Source organism: Anolis sagrei, chromosome 2, assembly GCF_037176765.1.
Source record: "Anolis sagrei isolate rAnoSag1 chromosome 2, rAnoSag1.mat, whole genome shotgun sequence".
In the NCBI taxonomy this organism is placed as follows: Eukaryota; Metazoa; Chordata; class Lepidosauria; order Squamata; family Dactyloidae; genus Anolis; species Anolis sagrei.
This window is the reverse complement of record NC_090022.1, coordinates 55,219,457-55,242,099: the sequence shown is the minus strand read 5'-3', so window position 1 is coordinate 55,242,099 and position 22,643 is coordinate 55,219,457. Positions and strand designations below refer to the sequence as shown.

The window sequence follows — 22,643 nt, the reverse complement described above, 5'->3', positions numbered from 1 at the left end:
TCTTCTTTTTCCTAAAATATTTTCATGCTGTTGGCCATTACCATGTTTCATGGCATTACATCTGAAAGATCAATGATATTTGACCAAGAATGTATTAGTAAAAGAAAGATATATCCACTGGAATCCACTGGAATTCAGCCAGAGTTAGTGTTGAGTACAATTTTGTAACTGGGGAATTTGAAACATTGTCTTCTCCAGTTTAAATACCTTCTGCTTGTTTAAATTTGACTAAGGTCCCTTCTACAGTGCCATATAATCCAGATTATCAAAGCAGATAATCCACATTATCTGCTTTGAACTGTATTATATGAATCTTCACTGCAAATAATCTGGATTTTATATGGCTGTGTAGAAGAGGCCAGCTCAAAGTATCACTTCCCTAATGATGCAAGAGACATTGTAAATCCCACATTACTTATGCCCAAAACTGGAGAGGGCTCTTGTACTTTTAAGGGTTGGATTAAATAGGGCATTTCAGCATCTGTTGCTAGCCAGGCAACAAGCAATGCCTGCTGAAATTTCATCTTTCAGCAACTATTCGAGGTACATGGGCATTGACCAGTTTCAACTCTGGCAATCCTAGCTCAAAGTCATTATTTGCAGTTCTCTCCTTTTTAAAATAAATTTGTTTGCAAAATGAAGGGTTGGTTGAAATATAGTCACCTCAAAGAGCACTCTCAGGAAATACAGTGTTGAATGTGGCCAAAAGTTGATGGCTTTATGAAGATTCTAATTGGGCGGCACTGTCCCATTACTTTTATTTTCTCTGTGACTTTTCTTTTACCTCAGCTGCCTTGGCTATCTTGTCTCTATGTCTTTCTCTGGATTTCCCGCTGCTTCATTGCTTAACTCACTGGAACTCTCTTAATGTAAAAGCATTTCATTCTACTTTGAATGTCTTCCTTTATACTTTGTATACTCATGAAAGTAATCCTTTTTTTGACAAGCACAGCCCCAACTTTTCCAATATTATTGTTTTACACCTTGGAAAAGGGGAAATAAAATAGTGTGCTCCTCTCTGCTTTCTTTTTCCTATACTTTATAGAAATGTTATTGTGTTGGATATATAGATGTTTGGACTTGGATCTCAAAATGAGTTTAATGCTGTGCCTGAGGATATGCTGGCTTCTTTGTGCCACTGTGCTTCATATTCTAATGGTTATAACCATCCTAGGATATCTTTTGAAATATACAAATGCTTTTACTGAAACTTGCAGGTGAATTTCACATATGAGGCACAGTTCTACCCAAGATATTGCATAAAAGCTATTGCCAACTTCACAGTCCCTATTATATTCTTTTTAATTGTTGCATTTAATGTTATGTGAAAATGAAGTCTGGCCTAAATTTGCCTTTCTTTCTCTGTGCCGAAAGAAATACTAGAGAATAACATTTCCCTAATTTTAGTATGTCACTAATACACATTGGCACAATTTCTAGGGCAGAGACCTTGTTATGGTATCTCCTTATAAAGTGCTCAGAGCCCATCTTTGCTCCAATCAGATAAATTCTCATGATAATCACTCAGTGTGTTGCTTTTTTTTCATTGCAGGGAGGAGCCATTGCCATCCTTACCGCATGTGAAAGACCAAATGAGTTTTCAGGCATGGTATTGATTTCTCCTTTAGTAGTTGCAAGTCCGGATGTAGCAACACCAATCAAGGTAAAAATAAATACAAAAAACAGAAATAAATTTCATTTCAGACACATTAATTAAATGTGAACTGAGCTTTCCACAGTTTCCAGCCAGTAGCTCTTTCTTTCACTAGTCTTACCAATACAAATGGATCTATGCTATATAGGTTTAAAGTTTTTGATAAAGCTGAATTCAGAGGAAGTCTTGTAAGGAGTACAAAGTGTAGAAGCACAAGCCTTATATATGTATTGCAAAATCCTAGCAACTGCTTTTTTCTCACTAAAAAAACAGCATTCAAAGAAAAACTGTGGTTTGGAGTGAAGAAAAATGTGAAGACATAACCCCATACTTCTCCTGATACGTTACTTGTCAAACTTCCTCCTCAAGGTGTTTTTCTTTCATAAGGTTTCAGTTACATTGTTGTGGTTGGAATGACACTGTGGCTGGAAAGATACTTCCTATTCATCATTCCATCTCATAATATAATGCTTCAATGAGACTGAATGGTTTTGTATTGGTTTTTTAGGGAGGTTGGTGTCAATCTAGTTTGAAATAGCTGGTTTTAAATATACAGATACTTAGTTAGATATGCAAATTGACTGGTCTTGAGATATCAAAAGTGTCAGCCAGTTTATTTTTTTAGCAGTAAACAACATCAGATATTGTTCTCTGTTATACTCTCATATTCTCAAATATTTCTCAATCTTAATAGTTTATATACATTCTGTTGCAGTGGATATTACAGAATATACCATTATATGTGACAGCATTTTAATGTATACTATGATGGGCTATTGTAGGTTTTCCGGGCTATATGGCCATGTTCTAGAGGATACTATGAGGATACTATACCATTCATAACTGGAAGAAGGTACCTTGCAAGAACCACCACTTGTTATATATCAAATCAGTTTCTTAAAGCACTTTCCTCCCCTAAAACCCATATTTTAAGAAGCTTTGTAAGCAAATTCTGGTACTACTGATTCATTACCACCACTCAGGAATTCAGTGCAATAGTTTTAAGATCTCATCCTGCCTTCAGATGTTGAACTGTATTTTCCATCTGCCCTATCCAGCACGATTGAGGCTGAGGTTCTATTAGAGTTCTTCTCTGATAACTTTATGAAGGGGAAAGCATTCATCAGCCTTGTCCCAAACCAAATACAGGAAACAAAGTAGATGTTGCTGGGCACAAGCAAAAGCCAGGGAAAGCATGCAGAAAAGACATGCCTTCATGCTAGTAAAATCATCAACTGTGTCTAGTGACTTGAAATTAGAGGATCAAATTTATGTCTCTGTAGGCACAGTTATCTCCATTAGTATTCCCTTGATCTGAGCAGAATTAAATGTAGCCAATGATGTAGCGGAGAAAGAGCAGGCACAGACAAGAGCATTACCAGTTTTTAGTTTTACAACAGGGGCAATGACATCTCCCAGAGTGCTATGCACTGATCTTCTATGTGGCTTATAAACCGTACAGAAATAGAAAATCATGAAGTAAATAGAGCAGGGGGAGAGCGAGAAAAAGAGAGAGAGAGAGAGAGAGAGAGAGATTGCTACTTAAAGGAAATGTCCTGTATCAGTCCCCATGGAAACACTTCCTCAGACTTGTCAGCATTCACACTTTTCTTTTATCAAATAGCCTGTGTGATTCTGCCCAGGTAGTGCTGCAGGGGCAGCCCTGATAAGATTCACAGAAATCTAAAAGGAAACTCTTCATCTTATTCAGCACCCTCTCCAACCACATTTCTAAAAAAGCTAGAATTTTAAATCCATATGGATACTTTACCCAGGCATTAAGTAGTCACAGTAACAGCCTATGCACATAACATGCTGCCTGCCCCATGCCCCCTTTTAACTAAAAAAAGAAATTGCTTGCTGAGGTATGATCTGGATTCTGTCTAGTTTGAAGCAAAAAGTGTTACCTCTTTCAGTCCTACCTATTCACAAAATAAGTATTAAAATAGTGAGAATAATAATAAAAAAGATAGAGTTGTGAAAGACTCTCTCTTACTGTTTTTGAAGACTTTGCAAAGATGCCTAGATTGGATAAGGGCGACCCTCCGTCTTCAGTTCTCAAGTATGCAAGTACATCTGTATTGCTAGCTGCTCCCTGAAACCTTTTGCTCTTATTTTAACCACAACGTGTTGAGTGAAAGCGAACCTTATCACAGTCCCATTCTCAGTTTCATTAGCATGCACAATATGGGTTAACTGCCTCTTTAAAAAAATCCTAAGATTGAGACAGAAAGTGCCTTTATTAGGACCAAACAAAATGTTCCAAATTAATGAGCAAACTTTTGAGTCCATGATCAGGCCTGTTGTCACTAAAGCCCTAAAACCTGTATTGTTCAAAAGATTATTTAGTTTTGGTTCAAAGACTTGAGGCTAAACCACATTCTTTGGATTCCTTTATAGAAAGCAAAATCAACTCAGCTCTCTTGGTATTTTTAAATATTTAACCAATGTTTCTAGGCTCCCCCACCCCAGCAATTCCTGACACTAGCTGCAACGTTTTATTCCAACTTTAAAGTGGGTTCCCTTTTTATTCTAAAATATATTAGAACAATATTTTTCCTTCTCTCCTCCTTTCTTGGTTTTTCTATTTATTTTCTTTTGTTATATTGCTGTGGTGTATCCATGAAATGGCACTTTTCTACTATAACTATTTTTTAAAAGATCAAGCTCCTACATCACATTCATAATGGTTTAAGGAAGACAGAGAAATTTCAACTATACAGGCACCTGTACTTTTGATGGCTTCTCTTGGAACTTCGATATCAATGGAGGCTTTTATAAACAGTAGCAAGGTCACTACATTGCCTGTAAATGTCTCTGAAGACTGAAGCTGCTCTGATGTTTGGCATATCAGAAGAACTTCCATTGTATTCTTTTATCTGTTCTTTAATGTAGCATAATTTCCCAACCCGTAACAGCTTTGATGCAAGAGGGTTACAGAACTTTATGGGACTGATTTCATCTAATGGATTCATACACTATCAAGATCATTTGGTTCATTTTGCATTTTTGCACACAGTATCTCAGGATACAGTTTGTTTTTATACAGCTAAATGACAAAGACTCAGCTACTTATTTATCTACTAGTAGTGGGAGAAAAAGGCTTTCTCTTTCTTTCTCCCGGCATCCTCATGATCTGGTAATTCTGGGTTTTGCTTGTTTATTTGTTTGCATTTCACTCTTAGATGGCTGATGTACAGTAAATTTGCTGCATACATTTCCCACATTCTTAATGGGAAATGTGCTTGTTAGAAAAGTGGTGCATCCTAGACAGGTATTGTAAACTGCACAAACAATTATTTGCATTGCAGCTACCTGGAATAAGAAGTAAAGAGTAGTGAGAAGGCGCAACAACAAACAAACCTCAGATGCGCTGATGAATAAAAATATATCTCAGTATCACCACCTTCAGCAAGCATCTCTTACATGTAATTTTAGGGTCAGGAAGAAATGTAGATGTCCTGAAACTGTTCTCAGGGAATAGAATCAAAGAGTTGGAAGAGACCTCATGGGCCATCCAGTCCAACCCACTGCCAAGAAGCAGGAATATAAAGGTGCATACTGCACTGTATTTGTCCCTTTAAATGGCCCTGTTCTGCATTATTTGGAGTCAATATTTTTGTTTGCACTTTAGAACAAGTCCTTGGTCAGAGTGCAGTGATAATGCAGTGGAATAACAATAAGTGTCTCTCAAACAGTTTCCGCCACTTGCAAAGCTGATTCCTGTTGTTCTGTTCTGTGCTATCTAAGTTACTAATTCTATTCATCTCTCTTAGGTTTTTGCAGCTAAAGTGCTTAATTTTGTCCTGCCAAACTTGTCCTTGGGAACTCTTGACCCAAATATGGTAACACGGAATAGGAAAGAGGTGAGCATTTTACTAATCTTGCCAACTACTGTGATGTCTGAATGTGTTTCCTCAGCACTGTCCATTTGCTGTTGGTGCAGCAGTTTTATTTGAACCACAAATCCTTGATATAGCCCAATGATACTTTTGAGAATGGAATGTATCTGCAAATAGAAAGAAAGATATTAGTATTGCACCTTTCCTAAAATTACTGTTTTGTTACTCAGGACTGTGAAACTAGGAAAAAGAAGTTATAAAAATGTATTTCTGATCTGTCAGGGAACAACGAATCCTATTTAAACTCCATACATTTGGATCTGAGTCACATCTGAACCTAGCAGGATCCTTCACGTGCGTCCATTGCATACAATAGAATAATTATTATTTTGAATGGAGAAGCACTGTTGATACATATTCCCATGGTATGTCCCAAAGGAAAACATGATTCAGTCATAGCCCACATGTCTTACATCACTGGTAGGAACCTTTGCTTGACCTGAATACTTTGTTGTGGAGATGGATCATCAAGGCTTCAGTGATTTGAGCCATGCACCTGCAGTTCACATGGATACTTTTGCATCAGATACATTCACACCTGCATCAGGCACATGCACTCCCTGTAGTGCAGTGGTTCTCAACCTGGGGTCCCCAGATGTTTTTGGCCTACCACTCCCAGAAATCCCAGCCAGTTTACCAGCTGTTAGGATTTCTGGGAGTTGAAGGCCAAAAACATCTGGGGACCCCAGGTTGAGAACCACTGCACTGGAGGGAGTGCATGTGCCTGATGCAGGTGTGAATGTGTCTGATGCAATGTGTCTGAACCACTGCTCTAGTGACTCTCTACCTGGGGTCCCCAGATGTTTTGGCCTTAACTCCCAGAAATCCTAACAGCTGGTAAACTGGCTGGGAAGTCTTGGAGTTGTAAACCAAAATACCAGGGGACCCACAGGTTAAGAACCACTGCTCTTGCACAAGCCAGACACAACCAACACCTTATTTCCTTCTTTTCCTCTCCCCCCTCCCCTTTTGAGACCTGCTGTGGGGCAATCACACTTCCTCTCTGTCTGCTGAGGCTGTTGTCTCAGCATATGGACAGAAAAAACACTAAGCCCTAAAGCAAAGAGCAGTTGTTCTCTTCATGGGATGGTTCTGTGGGGCTACAGAGGGGTAGGGGTAAGAGGGCTAGTACAGGAATTGGGAGATAGTCCTATAGCATGGTAGGCTGCACCCAGATGGCAATCTGGAGGTTCCCTAGCACCATGTAAGTATCCAGATTCAGCCATTGGCTCTGCCAGAGAAAAGTCTCAGATAGTAGGTTTAGGAAAGATCTTTGCATGAACACTTCTTAGTATCAGAGAACAATATTAGAATATTGCCCTGAAGAACAGCTAGTGATCTATATTATTGGAACAGCTGAAATCAATGATCTCTGTTTAGAATAGTTCCTTTATGACACCTTAGCCAGAATTCTATATTTTCTACTGTTTTAGCTTCATAATTTAAACAAGAGTGTGAGATATCATCAGAACAAAAATGCTGTAATAAAATAATAGTTGCAAGTTCTTCAGGAAATTATACAATTAACAGCACATCCTTTCTTCTTCCTCCTCCACCTTAATATGATAGCTAATTAGTTATGCCATTGGGTTGTTGTAGGTTTTTTCGGGCTATATGGCCATGTTCTAGAGGCATTCTCTCCTGATGTTTCGCCTGAATCTATGGCGAGCATCCTCAGAAGTAGTTATGACATTGTCAGAAATGTCTGCTATCAGTCCTTGTATTTTGCAAATATGGTACGGAGGTATCAGTCACTCTATGGAAGAATGCATCTTCAGTGACACTCCTCTGTGTGTTCCCACTAAATGGGATTGCTAATAGGGTAAAGGCATTTTCAGTGCTTTTTTTCATGTCAGGAGCGACTTGAGAAACTGCAAGTCACTTCTGGTATGAGAGAATTGGCCGTCTGCAAGGACGTTGCCCAGGGGACACCCAGATGTTTGATGTTTTACCATCCTTGTGGGAGGCTTCTCTCATGTCCCCACATGGGGAGCTGGAACTGACAGAGGGAACTCAACCCGCTCTCCCTGGATTTGAACCACTGATCTATTAGTCAGAAGTTCTGCTGGCATAAGGGTTTAGTCCATTGTGCCATCAGAGACTCCAGTGGTGTCACCTTAGTTGTGAAATGCCTCCTGGGATGGTTACTCAGGCCTCATATTGTGCTCCTTTCTACGCCAAATAAACAATTTTTTTTTATTTTCCTGGGTGCTTTCATTCTTATGCAGTGTTTTATCTTATGGTTCTGTTCTGATGCATTAATCTTTTGCTTCTGGTGGTTACATGTGTTTCAGTGTATAACATGGTGTTATGCCATTTGCCTATTTCATTTGTTTTAATCTATATGGTTTAAAATTTTATTGTTAACATTATTTATTAAGTGGTTTACAAAGATTCTTAGTAAATAAATGAAAGGATCTACATGTTGCTTGTAGCTGTCTGCAAGGATAGAAGCTGCAAATGAGTACTCTAGTAAAACCAGGGAAGTCCACCAGGGCCTTAAACATCACTACAGCAATGAGCAAAAGGAGAGAGGGCTGTTCTTTGGAGGACAACACAATGGAAGTGGAAGATTAAATGAAGACAGCATAACCTAGCAAAGAATCACAGAATAGGATTGTAGTCTGTTAGTAAAACGAATTGAATTGACTGGCAATGGCACTATGGATTTTTTTAAAAAATAAGAGAATATAACCAATGTGACAAATTCATTTGCAACAGCCCACATTTCTCTCAGATACCTTGCAAAGAAAAATTGTTAACTAGATAGATAGTGAGACCTGAGCAGGGTTCAATACCCTTCTCAGCTGTGGAAACCTGCTATGTGACCTTGAATAATGTACTCTCTTTAGGCCTTCGAGGAAGGCAAATTCTCTGTACAAGTCTTACCAAGAAAACCCTATGGCAAAGGATCACCATAAGTCGGGAACAACTTGAAGGCACAAAACAACAGTAACAAATTCCTTTTGACCTGAGTTCCATTACCTACTTGAAGATAAAGGATTTATCTTTATCATGATCACTAGCAGGCCTGTAGCGAGGGGGGGGGGGGGGGTTAGGGGTTCAAACCCCCCCCCACCCCCGAAATTTTTCAGGTTAAAAAAAATAACTAAACCTGGTTTACTCACGAATTTTAACTGGTTTACTCATGAATTCCATGCTAAGTCTATGAGATGCAAAAAATTAAGAGTCCCTCCCTGCAAGCACTATCTCAAGCAAATATTGACAATTTATTCACACTGTCATTACTTGCAGCAATAGCCGATGTAGCGAAGCAACCAAGTTGGGGGGGGGGGGGGTGTTGAATGCTCTCATTAAGGAGACCAGACTTGGTGAAGGTGGTTGACAGGGGCGGAGCTGCAGGCTGTTGAAGGCTGCTCTGCCCCCTGCTGTGCTCTTTGCTTCAGCATGAGCTAAGAGGCAGGTTTCAACCCCCCCCCCCCGAAATTTTCAAACCCCCCCACCGAAATTTTCAAAACTCCCCCCCCCCCCCGAAATTTTCAACCCTCCCCAAAAAATTTTTCTGGCTACGGCCCTTATCACTAGTAATCATTCTCACAAGCACTATCTAGCACACAGATTCCTCCATTTTCAGCACTGCTGTTCTAGCAGGCATGCACAGCAGGAATGTCTTTATTCATTGTACTTCTGTTTAGTTCCCTTAATTCTTCCAGAACTACTTTTGAACTTAAAGAATTGAAATCTTATTGCCCTTTGTCTTGATCCCCATACAACCAAAAAGGTGGGAGTGGTTTTCTGAGATTCTTCAGCTGAACAACAGAAACAACATTGAAGACAAAATGTACACCTATGACTCCAATACTGTCACTTTTCTTATTTTTTTACATATTTTACCTGATGAACTTTGAAAGCTTGCATCATGTGTTTTGTGCAATATGGTTAGCCACTAAAGATATCGCTCTATTGTTTTGTTTTGCTGCATATCCAACACAGTTATCCCTGAATATGTTTTACAGGAAATTAGGCTGAACCATTTTACTATGTAGTTTTATAACCTATGCCTAGCAATTCAGAAGCCTTGTCATATGTGCTGACATCAGATTTTCCTAAGAAGCGACCCAAGAAAGGTCTGCAACCTGATAGAAATAACTCTCCTAGTATCACCGGCAATCATAACTGGCAGACTATAAGTTCAGATTGTGCTGGAGTGCGCTACTATTTACATGTTGAATATATTCATCTGGCAGACCAATTTCTAGTCTCTATAAATAACATTGGGATGTCCTCCAAGAATTTCATGTCTTGTTTGTGTTCATTGCAGTTTGGTTTTGCAAAGCAGGAACTGAAACGTAAATGGTGAATTTGAGATACTTTCCTTCATTTTTTCCCTTGCTTATTAAATCTGATGCATGATTCCAAATATGTTATGAATGCATTTTTAAAAAGGAGCAAATGTGTTATGAATGCATTTTTACAAATGGCCATTGATGAATATTCTCATCTTCATCTGCTGTGTTTTTCAAGGCATTGTTCTTGCTACAGCTGCATTGATGTAAGACTCTGCTTCTTCGTTATTTAGGCCTAGCCTGCCTTGGCCTCTGGCCAGCTCTAGCAGAACTGCACACCCACTAATAGCCCCACATTGTGATTTGCCACCTCTTTTTCATCAAAATATACTCATATGACTCAGTAGACCAAAACTATATGAGCATTACATACAGTTCATTAGAAAGCTTATTACAGCAAATGAAGGGTGTAACAACTAGCTTAAGAAAGGATCCTTATAATGGTCCTCCCCCAATCTCTCTCTAGATATGTGTGTACACACACACACACAAACACAAAGATGTAATTCTGTAGTTTTGAATTAAAGATTCATAATATTTTTTAGATTTATTCATTTATTAATATATTTATAGCCCACTGTACATTGTAAGAACACTATAAATGGAAAATTAATGCAAATTAAAGCAGCCAGTAATTTAAGCAATTTTAAAGTACAGTTCAGACAAATCAGAACAATTTTATCTCACATACTTGTGCAGATTGAACAAAATCACTACACACACACTCTCCAAAGACTTTGGTAAAAAGCAGCTCATATTTTAACTGCACAGTGGAATGAAGTAACACTGGCACCTCTAAGAGCTCTTCTACATAGCCATATAACCCAGAATATCAAGGCAGAAAATCCCACAATATCTGCATTGAACTGGGTTATCTAAGTCCACACTGTTATATATCCCAGTTCAAAGCAGAAAATGTGGGATTTTATTCAGCTGTGTGGAACGGGCCTCAGGCAATTGCATTTCACAATGGGGGCACCATAGCAGGCTTTGACTTCAAAGCAACTCAAGAGTTTCCGATGGTTCTTGTATTATTAACCATTTGTTTTTCCTCCTGCTTTAACCACCCTTCCACTATAAATACCGCTTTGTTTAATCTTATAATTTATGTTGACTTTAATTCAGTGAGAACACGGTGCAGAATTATCATGGTATAGAAATGGTTAGATGGTGCCAGGGGTCATTTGTCAGAGGCCATAAAGAAAATAACTCATCTAAAGTCAGAGGAGACAGACAGAACAAAGGAGTCAGTTTGCCAAGAATGTGCACCTCCTGATATCAATAGTCACTCTGAGCCCGGTGATAGTATGCTAGCTGAGACCCAGTGTTGCCGGCATTACGCTGATAGCACAACTGTGGTTGTGAATGAGGGAAGGGAACATGTGTCCGACCACGTGTCCGACCACGAGAGGGGGGGCGGAGTGAAAGCGGGCAAACTGAGAGACGCAGGGAGAGAAAGTCAGGGAGATACTTCATTGTTGCATTAAAAGGGAGGATAGAAAGGAGGGCAGAAATACAACGAGTGGTGTAAAATTAATATAATCCACTGTACTGAGCAGTTTCAGATAACGGAACTGGCTGTGAGGTTTTTCCAGGAACATAGAATTACTGAGCCCCGGATGTGGGTTGGGAACAACATGGAAGTGTTTAATAATCTCTTGGGGTTATATTCCTGATTTGTATCCCTCTTTAAGGTCTTCCCAGACCATTTCCCAAACCGATGTTTATCATTTATCATTAAACACCTGTTACATTCCTTCACTGTTACATTCCTTCATCTATGCCCCCCCCCCCCCCCCCTGCATGAAATTACTTCAATGGTATTCTCCTGCACCTGAATTCTGCAAACAGCGTTCCCAAGGCACCATTCTGGAAACAGCGTAACGCCAGCAGCACTGGGTCCCAGCTATCATACAATCAACCTGAGCCCCCTTCTATACTTCCATATAATCCAGTTCAAAGCAGATAAGCTGGATTTTATGCAACTGTGTAGAAGGGGCCTCAGTCCATGAAACCAGGGATTGCAGGAGTCTGCAGACATCATTCATCATTCATTGAGTGACAAAGAGACATTGAGAGATTGCACCATTCCCAGCAGTTATTAAGTAGGCATCACTTACCAGATTAGGTGCCCAATGTCTGAAGACAGTTGCCTATACATTTCACAGCCATTTCCTGGCAGCTTTTTTGCTTTCAACCCTTCTTCTTGGTGACTAGTAGTCCTCTTTAGAGTCTGTATTTTCCTGATCTTGGACTGGCTACAATTTACTAATCCATTTTTACTTCTTGCTGGGGTTGTTTATTTAGACTACCGACTTGCTGAATGACTCATGGGTTGACTGACAACTACTCTACTGCTTCTGTCTTCATCATGCTGGATATCTTGCAGCTGAACTTGACAGCTCTTGCAATTCAACCACCTGGTTCCTGGGTCACTCAGGCCCCTTCCACACAACTGAATAAAATCCCGCATCATCTGCTTTGAACTGGATTATATGGCAGTATGGACTCAGATAATCCAGTTAAAAGCAGGTATTGTGGATTATCTGCCTTGATATTCTGGGTCATATGGCTGTGTGGAAAGGCCCTTTCAGAACCCAAAGTTTGTTTTTGTTTTTGTAAATTCTCATAATTATTACTGATATTAGCAATTCCAGGCCAAGTAGCATATTATCACCCTTTGAGCAAAACCCAGGTAGTGATTTAGAGGTCTGAAAAGAAATCAGAGTGGCACCAAAAATAGAAGATGTGAGAACAAAGTAATTGCAACTACCCAAACGTCAAATACAGCTTTCTCTATTTGTAGAAACTACCCAACAAAAGGCATGTGTGAGGTAATAGTGTAAATTGCTCACTACGTTACTGTAGTAAAAAATGTTAGTAAGTACTAGGAAATGGATTGAAAATATGAAAAGGGCTTGACAGGCCTCAGGCTTCATGAATCTAATTGGTTTTTTCACTAGGCACAGCAACTAGATCATGCCTAGTGCATAAGACATTCTCTTAGAATTAAAGGCTTCTGAACTTGTTCTGAAAATTTAAGGGAACAAATAGCCCTTCTACATAAAAATCCACTTCTGCTTATCTCACTTTTTTTCATTTGCAGCTATATGTTGTTTAAAGGGGGGGGGGGTGTTTTTAGTTGGCCCGTCCCTGAATCAGTGTTGATGGCACAAAGAAACATTAGGGAATGGGTATCACCATAATTTCCTGTGTAATTTCTTCTTACTCTTGGAAAGAGGGACTTGGTTAGAGCAGACTACCTCTCGTCTGCTCTAACAAGGTCATTCCTGTGTTGAGATATGCTCACCATGATGAAAATATAGAGCTATAAGAAGATGTTATATAAGAGGTTCGACTGTTTGTTTCTCTGGTTTAGTGTTCTGTACTTTGAGAGGAGAAGACAACATTTGCCTTTCAAAATCATAGGCAATATTTTTACACTTGTGGTGAGGCATTGAATGTTTGCCTCTATGTTTTTTGTTTGTTGAAGGTCTGCCCTTTGGGGAAAAAGGATGGAATAAAAAATAAAGTATTTATTTATTTATTTATTTATTTATTTATTTATATCAGCTGTCTGATCCTTTTATCTGGACATATTGGGGACTAAATCTGAGATTTTTCTTATAAGAATTGTATACACTGCCATTGAACTGTGTCTCCTCCCAGCATTCTGTCCTCAGGGTAGATTAAGAATGAATTTTGCTCAGAGGTAATTTGAAATCAACCATTTTGAAAATGTTTTTTTAAAATAATGTGAGAAATTATCAAGACAAATTTGCACCATGTTAATTGGAAGCAGAAAGGGAGCGATTAAGAATGCAGAAAGAAATATTTTGTCGTACATTTGTCTCCTTAAAAATGTAGAGATTTTCTTCAAAAGCCATGACACAAAACATTTTGCTGACAATTTCAGAGGTCTCAACTTTATTTATTTATTTATTCAACACATTTGTATCTTGCCTTTCTCAGCCTGGAGGCAACTCAGGGCGGTTCACAGTTGGCAAGAATTTGATGCCTCAACAATTATAAGCAAATAAAATAATCATAAAATACTGTTAAAACATTTAGCAAAAAAATATATAAAGATATAAAACCGTGAAGCAAAAACTGAAGGCAAAACCATTGTCAGTGCCTATTCTGGCTCTGTTCTTTCTTTATGTACTTTCATTGAGACTGCTCCTGTGCTAGACAGGTACATCATGTGCTCAGTTCATTATGGTTCCAGTAATGGCTTGTTGATTTGTTCAGCATAAAACAGGGTGGGGTGAGTACAAAAAAATGAAATAAAATTATTAGGCCATCTCTTGACATTTGTGGCTTTTTCTGGGGGTGGTGAAGAGGATTTGTCATATGAATGTATCTCCATTATTTTACTCTGTTGGAAGAGAAAGTCTGGGCCCTTCCAGACAGGCAATTATCCCAGGGGCACTTACACTTTGTGGGGTGGGTGTCCAGATGTTCTTCTGGGACTTCCTGGGAGAACACCGGGACACTGTAACCCCCTCCCCAAAAGCTCCCCAAAACAGCATAAAAAAACAAAAGAACTTACCTGGCCTCCATGAGATGACTGCCAGAGTTCTCCTGGTGCATACAAATGATGCGCCAGGAGAAGGGGGAGCAGAAGCGATTTTCTCTCTCCCTCCCCCCCCCCCCCCCTCCTGGCACATCATTTGTACATGTCAGGAGAACTCCAGCAGCTGTCTCGGGGAGGCCGACTAAATTCTTTTGTTTTTTTTAAAGAGCTTTTGGGGGCTTTGAGGGAGGGGGTTGGTATTCCCACAGTTTTCTGGACTAATTTAGCTTGGAAAACCATGGGAATGCTCTCCGGACTGCAGTCCAGACATTGGAAGTAGTCAAATCATGTGGAAAAATAATGTGTCCCTACAATAAATGACATTTATCAGGAGCTGATTATTTGCAATAGAATGAGATATTAAAATGATGTTTTATTCCACCAGGTTGAGTCTTACATCTCAGATCCCCTGGTCTACCATGGTGGCATGAAAGTCTGCTTTGTTATCCAACTGATGAATGCTATTGCCAAAATTCAGCGTTCACTCTCCAAACTGACTCTTCCCATCCTGGTGCTCCATGGCTCACCTGACAAACTCTGTGATATCAAGGGCTCTTTTTTGCTCATGGATACTGTATCAAGTCAAGATAAAACACTCAAGGTCATCTTGAATTTATATTTGTTTGTTTGTTTGAACAAGGAATTGGGAGTGCAGTTTACTGGGTTTTGGATTTTTCAGATATGTAAATATTTTTCATCACTAAAAAGATGGGGTTTGGTAGAGAGGCCCATGAGAAGACATTTCTCTCTCAAAATAATTAATTTGGATGTCAGCATCCAAGACTATTTAAATAAAGTCCTCTCCATGGCCTAAAGTGATGAGAGATGGGGAATGAAGGCCTGTTTGCAGCACATGGGGCATACTTTAACAATGAATTTATATTTGAGAAAAACAAGAATAGTTACCCCATTGATGTGATAATTCATAAAGGAAAAGTCAGAATGCAGTTAAAACTAAAAACAGATAGTACAGTGACAAGATTTGAATTTAGTTTTGAAAATGTACCCATCTGGTGACCTGTGGCCAGTTAAAGTTGTGCTTCCAGATGCCCAGGCAATAGAATGTCAATGAAGTGTATTCCTTTTCATCTTTAGGTTGCAATGGTTCACGTATGGTAATATCCCTTTGATTTTGTTAAACAACATAAGATTGGGAGGAGTTAAAAGCCATTTGTGGACAAAGCAATTGGCTTTTACGACATGACTCAAAAAGTTACTGAAAAGAAAACCCAGAAACAAATTTAGACCAAATTTTCAAATGAAAAATAAAGAGAAAGGAATTGCAGAATTCATATATAGCAAACTAATAGAAAAACAATACAAATGGAAAGGTACACTTATTGAGGTATGGAAAGAGGAAGTAAATAGTAATCAGAAAGCTATTGATTAGTAGATTAACTCAGTATCTATTTGATTGACAAAATGAGCCCAGGAACCATAGGAGCCTTAAGTGTTGTGAATGAGCAACTTTCTAGTATAGATGGTTCAGATACTTTCGCTTGCAGTAAGAGCAGCTAAACAAACCACCAGCTGTACATTTCTCATGTCTCCCCCAAACAGGCATGTTCCCTCTCTAGTTTCTCTCCCAACAAATCAGAGCAACAAACCAAAAATAAACCATACACTCTTTTTGTAAATGTTGGCAGTGTTCTGCCTCTAGTTTGTCTCCTAGAAAACCAGAGAAAGAGCTCTGGAGATTTTTTTTGAAAAACGTTGCCTGGGAGTCCAACAGCACACCACTCAGGACCAATAGGTCAAGGTTGGCTCCCTGGCTTACCTGTTTTTTAAACATAGCTATTATTTAGCAGAAGATGTAATGATGGGCAGGCACTAATTTAGATGACACCCAATATGCAGATGAATTGCAAATAAGCTTGTCAGGCATTCCCAACCCTGATGGCCATTGTTAGAAATAGTATGCCACTGAAAACCAGTTGTGGAGGAGTATACTACTGAATACCAGTTGTGGAGGAGGGGGGGGGGTGTCTATATGTCCTGCTTGTGGGCTTGAGATCTACTTTTGTAGGAACCCCAACTAGCGTTAGTCCCATTATTCCTATTTAACAAGAAAATTGTTTCTTTCTTTGAAGGAGCTCTTCCATCTCCACATACACCCCATTTGTTGCCCTCTGTGTTTTGCAGTTGCCTCCATATATGTAGATTTGTTTGTAGCCCTTGCCCCTAGATGTTTCACCAACTACATTGCCCTCCCCAGGCAGGTCTCTCCTCGCTTATATATGTTAGATTTTATTATTGTTGTTGTTATGCTTATTTATATTCTGCTTTATCTTTCCTGAAAGAGACTCAAAGAGGCTTATAATTAAAAGAATGACAACATAATTTGAAATATACAAATATGCAAACATTGAAACAGAATTAAATATAACAGTCTTAAAATTTACAGTTTTGAAGCCCCTAACTTTTCTTTTTCATTCTGCTTGCAGGTGTATGAAGAAGCTTATCATGCCCTCCACAAAGAGCTTCCTGAGGTGACTACTTCTGTTTTTACAGAAATACAAACATGGATTTTGCAGAAACTCTCAGCAGTTGAAGAAGCCCATGGCTCTTAAAAAGCCACTTTGTCAACTTTTTAAATGGTGGCTGGGATATTCTGGAAAGGGGAAACTTCTTTTGTTTTGTTTTTCTACAACCTGGGGGGGGGGGGGAGAGGACATAATTTCTTAAAGGGACTCCTGAAATAGGTTATTTTTAAACAGAAATTCCTGTGGCATTTTGGGGATGAGAGAAACTTTGCAGTCAAAAGAGTTATTCTGTCAGAGGGGAGAGAGGGGAAGGGCACCAGTACCGGATTCCCAGTAGAAGTGCTGCTTTAAGGGGCTGATCTTAATCTCTCTCCAAAAAAATCCAGGGCACCACTCTCCCCCATTCTTTGTTTTTCAAGGAGTTCCTGAGGTGCTGAGCTATTTTTTTAAAAAAAATACCGCAATAATCTTTGGAATAGCATTAAATTTTTACTCCTGCTGGAGTAGAATTCCTCCCTTCTCTACTTTCAAGATTGCATAAATACACAAAAGAAATTGATTGCCACGTGGAAGTGGTGTTAGGAAGGAAGTTGAGGTGGCAACTGGGGCTTACCATGTGTGAATTTAAAACGAGCAAAAAAGCATTGGGTTAGTGTCTGGGCTGGCCAAAGGGTCTCTCGGAATATTCTGCCTTAGGAGATAAGAACCAGGAAGGAACCCAACAGGTCATTTTAGCAAACAGCCCTAATGATCTTCAAAGCTGTTTCATGGTCACCCTAGAACTGGCACCACCGAGGAACCATGTGGAAGGAAAATATTGAGTCTAAAGGTGGTAAGCGCACTATGGGATGCTGCTTCCAGAAACCAAAACTTTCTTCTGTGCAAGAATTGTAAATACTTGTTAGGGGGCTGCTCTCCGTGTTACTTGTGCTACTGGTAACTTAAGATGTAAAGTCAAAAGTTATATTTAAAGAGAAATATTATTAAATATAATATATACCGTTTCTATAGGTTGCTCAGAGATATCTAGTGGAAAAGTAAGGGAGCAGTATATCAAATGGGTCCAGGGGCTGCCATTCGTACTCCTATAGGGTACTTCCAAACAAGAAAAATGTAACTCTGCCATGTTGGTGAGTTGAATTGCTGCTTGACCACAAAGGAGTACTCCCTGTTTTTCCATAATGTTCACACTATTATTCCCATTTTTAAATAGGAAGGACAGGACAGAAGTAACTCACTTGTTATGGGCTTGTATTTTCTCCTTCTCTGTTCCTTTATGCTTATTTTGAAGAAATTAGAGGGAGGACAAGAAACCAAACTTATGGCAAATGTGTGTTTGGGAGGGGTTTAGGAGCCACAGATAGAGAAAAGGATCCCAAGAAGCAGAAGGAGAGAGAACAGGTTAACAGGTTAGTGATGTACATTGCACACATAGGATGCGCAAAGAAGAGTAAGTGGTAATGAGAAATTGTGGCAGGGAGATTCATCTGTTGGACACTTACATTTGTGTATGTGAGAAGCATTGTGGTCTGTGTGGACTAGAGATAGCTGAGAATTAAATTCCAGTTTTTCATCACATAATTCTGTATTGGAGAAAGTAAAACCAATTAATCTCCTCATCCCTGGAGTGAGTGCTCATTTTAGTTCAGACCCAAATTTAACAACACTTGGACATGTTGAATTTGAAAAGAAGCAAAAAATGAGATTTGCCCATTCCTCCTAGAGAAGGGCTTGAATTTTATGTTCCTGTGATAAACTGTTCTTGGGGATGGGATCGGGGTAGGGTTGGACTTTTAGAAACAAGGCCCCTGTATTAATCTCATCAGGATTTGGGTGTGAGCTTTATCAGTGATTTCGTTGCTTCATTAAATCAGAACAGCAATACCAGGAAAATGAAAAAAAAAAAAGTGGCCCATAACTAGTCTAAACACCTAGCCAATGTGACCATCATACTGTATATTCTTGTCGTTCTCATTTTACAAGGAAAAATACATCAGATTAGTTTTATTGCAGATATTTCCCCCAGAAAAAAAGTCCCAATTATACTGTTAAACTAATCTCCTGTATAAATGATTAAAAGAGAAACCTGTTTGTGCTAAGACTTAAATTACTAGCTTTTTGGGGAGAATCTCATCAGTTTGAGTCCTGCTTTTCCCATGCATTTCTTGCAGGAGACTTACCACTGTGACTAAGGACTGTTTCAAAACGTGTGACTTTTTTGCTGAGAATGTCCTCGGCTCTGTTTCGTGGGACACCACTATCTCAGTAACAATGAAAGATATTCTGCAATCTCTATTATCGTGCTTTTCCTAGTCTGTATGTACTTTCAGGGTAAAAGTCTAAAGCTGTGAAGTGCTCTTTATTAGTCAAGCAACCAATATATAAGGAGGCATATGCAGTGTTAGATTCTAGAACAGATGTTTGCACAGAACTTGACAAATTCAGTTGACAAACTTACAGGTTCGCTTTATGATGGCACCCCCGAGCCTTTGGGGAAAAACTGTAGTGTCTGGCTTTACTTGGGGGATATCTGTATACTTTCTGTTAAGATTAAGATCCTTTATCACACAGAGGCACTTTAGGCAAGGTGGAAAGATAACCAAAATTAGTTTACTGCAAACAAGATGAATAAAGGGTTAACTCCACCCAGAACTATCATAAGGTAACTTAAAACAATACATCATAAAAGGAGCCTTTACAGTCATCTCTCTAGATTCTTCTGCCTCTGATGTAAAGCGATGATTATAAACTGTCTCAATCTTCTGTCTTGTGAAGAATAAGCTGGTCATAAGCTTCTGTTGTCCTTTGGACTGTTAGTGTAAAAATACTGCTGAATGCAGGTGCTAAGAATGCCTGTTTTGGCATTCTTAGCAATCCCAAGCCTAAGTCACAGTAGCTCTGCTGTAGAAAGAGGAAGAGTGCAGTCAGAGATCTCTATACAGGGAAATGGAATAGATCAACTAAGTCTGAGCTCTGGGGGGATTTTAAGCTCCACCCAAAACTAATACAAAGAAAGATATCTACACTATTGGCAAAACCTAAACAGGGGGAAATGAAGCAAAGGAGAAGAAAAGGCAGAGCTAAGACTTCACACGCTTCCCTCTGCATAGCTATCTGTGCATGTCTGGGGGCCTGAGGGGGGATTCTAATCCCATATACTAAATCTTGTTTACCTGATCAAATGAATGTAAATCTTAGTTCCTGCCTATTTCTGGGAACTTTGAAAGGAGAACCTTGTGTAATAGCAAACAGTCTCCTAATTGACTCTGATCTGTTCTCTAATAAAGCTGTGAGTGGCAGAAGCTTAGCAGATCACAATACCTTAGAAAAAGAAGCACTGTAGGAGTAGTAAGTTGCCTGTTTGCCCAGGCTCTTGCAAATTATCCAGACAAAATGTATTTTTTACAGTTTGGGATGCCTTAAACAGCTTTAAACAAGATCTAAATTAGCCCCTGGTTGTAGTGTAGAGAGGTGATTTCACCTCAGAAAAGACTGGGCCCCAGAAAACCTTTTCGAACAGCCACACGAGTGCACTTACAGTAAAGTTGGTGCGTTGTTAAAATGGAGACTTGCAGTTTGGAGTATACTACATTGGAGCTGCTCTAGATTCACCCTGCTAACACCACACCTAATTGTACTATCCCCTTCTGATATTGTATCAATAGCCACACATTTCCCCAGCCCAAATTCAAATCAACACCACTTTTTTTTCCCTTGGGACTGTCATCCCTCCTCCAGCCCAGGCAAGCCATGAAATCAACTTCAAGGACATTGATCAAGCAAATATATCACTGTTGACCACTTGGCTGGGCACCTGCAACTTCACCAGCAGGGCTCTGCTGGGATGGTGCTTAGTTGGGGAGGCAGCAGTAGTGGCCCTGAGAAGAAAGAAACATTTTATTTATTTTCTTTGCAGTGCAGATCTACCCTCTCACTACTGGGCTCAGCTGAGGAATGGGTAGCTGACCAGTCCTCTTCATTCATAAAAGAATAAAAGAGACCAATGGTACTCATGTTAAACCCCAGCAAGTAGTACAATTGATTATGATTGCCAGATGGCACATGCCACTCATTCCCATTCCACCCCAATGCAGTTAAGATACATGCAGCAAAAAATACATTTTCCCCACCCAAAGTGGGAAAAGTGAGTTTTAAAACATTGCATTAAAGAAGCACTTTCATTGTTAAAATGGTCATGCATCATGTGTTCTTACAGCACTGGATGAGATGTGTATATATAGGGTTTTTTTGCTAGTCTAGATGAGGCCTGAGCTACAGAAGAATGATGGTCATGCTGATACATATGAATTGAAAGAAATATTTCATCTTCAGAAATCCAGTGATTTCAAGTACTGTAGAAATATGGAATATATTGCAGTCCAGAAACACAAACAGACAATACTTTCCCACCCTGATGTCCATAATAGTTGCTATAATTTAACAATGGGATTCCTTTCCTACTTTGTGAGATGAGGGAGCAGGGATATTACTGGGGAGGGAGACAGTGGCTCAAAAGATGAGCTTTCCATCTTTTGATTTTAAAGAAAAAACATTAGGTGTGTTTCATTTATAGCAAGAGATGGCACAATAGTAGAAGCACTTAGGGAAAAATGTGTTAAAAAAGCAATCAAGAGTGGAGATTGTTTGAAAGATGTGTGTGTGAGCTTCATTCCTCACCTATTCAAGTCAATTGGGAGTTTAGCCACAGCAAAAGAAATCTAGGTCAATGCTGCCTGCTGCAGAGAACAAGTGTCTTTTGGGGAGGGATGCTGCTCAGCTGTTCCCTGTGATATACATGGCAAGAGGAAATTGTAGGTTCAGTGCCTTTGAATACATTTGGCCAGAGAATGTCTGCTGTAATTCCTGAGCTCAGAAGCATTATGAAAGAAAAGTAAGAAACTGCATTATGCACCTCTTGACAAAGCTACATAGGCAATAGAGAAAAATCAGATGTATCATCAGTGGCAAGGTAAAAGAGAACCATTTAGCTCTTTCAAGACATCAGATGAAGCCCAACCAAGAGATAAGGAAGCCCTGTTTTATGTGTCATGACTGAGGAATATAGGCTTTCTCTCCCCCCACCCCCAATACTGTTTGAGAACAACTTACTATCAGCCCAAGCTGTCATAGCTAGTGGTGAGAGATGATGGAACTTGTGGTTTGACAATATCTGGAGGCCATGTTCCCTATATCTGCTGTATGAAAGAGGCCCGATGTTTGTGCTGAAGCTTCTCACCAGTCCAGACTCCCTCACCTAATAGGGTTAGTGAGCAAACCTTTCAGGCAGCGTAGAGCATTGTGTCCTCCATCTCTGAAGCCAAGTAAGAACAGTGGATAAAGCTGATAACAGAAGTCGACATGGGCAGGAGCAACCAGAAGGCGTGGAGGCTGCTAAGACGGTTGAGCAATGACCCCTCACAAACTAATACCCATGCCAACATAAAGGGAGATCAGATAGCACACCAACTCTTGAAGAATGGGAAACCCAACCTTGCCACCAAAGTAGGAAAGAAACCTAATAGGTACTGTCTGCCAACTGCTTCCTGGTGACCAAAAACTGGTCACCTAAAACTGAGGCATCTACACTGCCCTGTGTTCCAGGATCCAGTCCCAGATTATCTGTTTTGGACTGGATTATATAAATCTACACTGCCAGATAATCTGGGATAAGCAGATAATTTGGGATCAGATTCTGAGATATAGAGCAGTATATTTCCAGCC

At 39.5% G+C, this 22,643-nt stretch overlaps 1 protein-coding gene across 2 annotated transcripts in view; it reads left to right on the top strand.

Annotated features, from left to right (window-relative positions):
• Positions 1-18,541, top strand: part of MGLL (monoglyceride lipase) — a 92,291-nt gene extending 73,750 nt beyond the window's left edge. For both annotated transcript variants that reach the window (XM_060766188.2, XM_060766189.2), the window contains exons 5-8: positions 1,553-1,663; positions 5,431-5,520; positions 14,825-15,040; positions 16,884-18,541. In XM_060766188.2, the coding sequence (XP_060622171.1) occupies positions 1,553-1,663; positions 5,431-5,520; positions 14,825-15,040; positions 16,884-17,009 (543 nt within the window). In that variant the 3' untranslated portion in view covers positions 17,010-18,541. The remainder of the gene's footprint in view (positions 1-1,552; positions 1,664-5,430; positions 5,521-14,824; positions 15,041-16,883) is intronic.
• Positions 18,542-22,643: the final 4,102 nt, after the last annotated feature.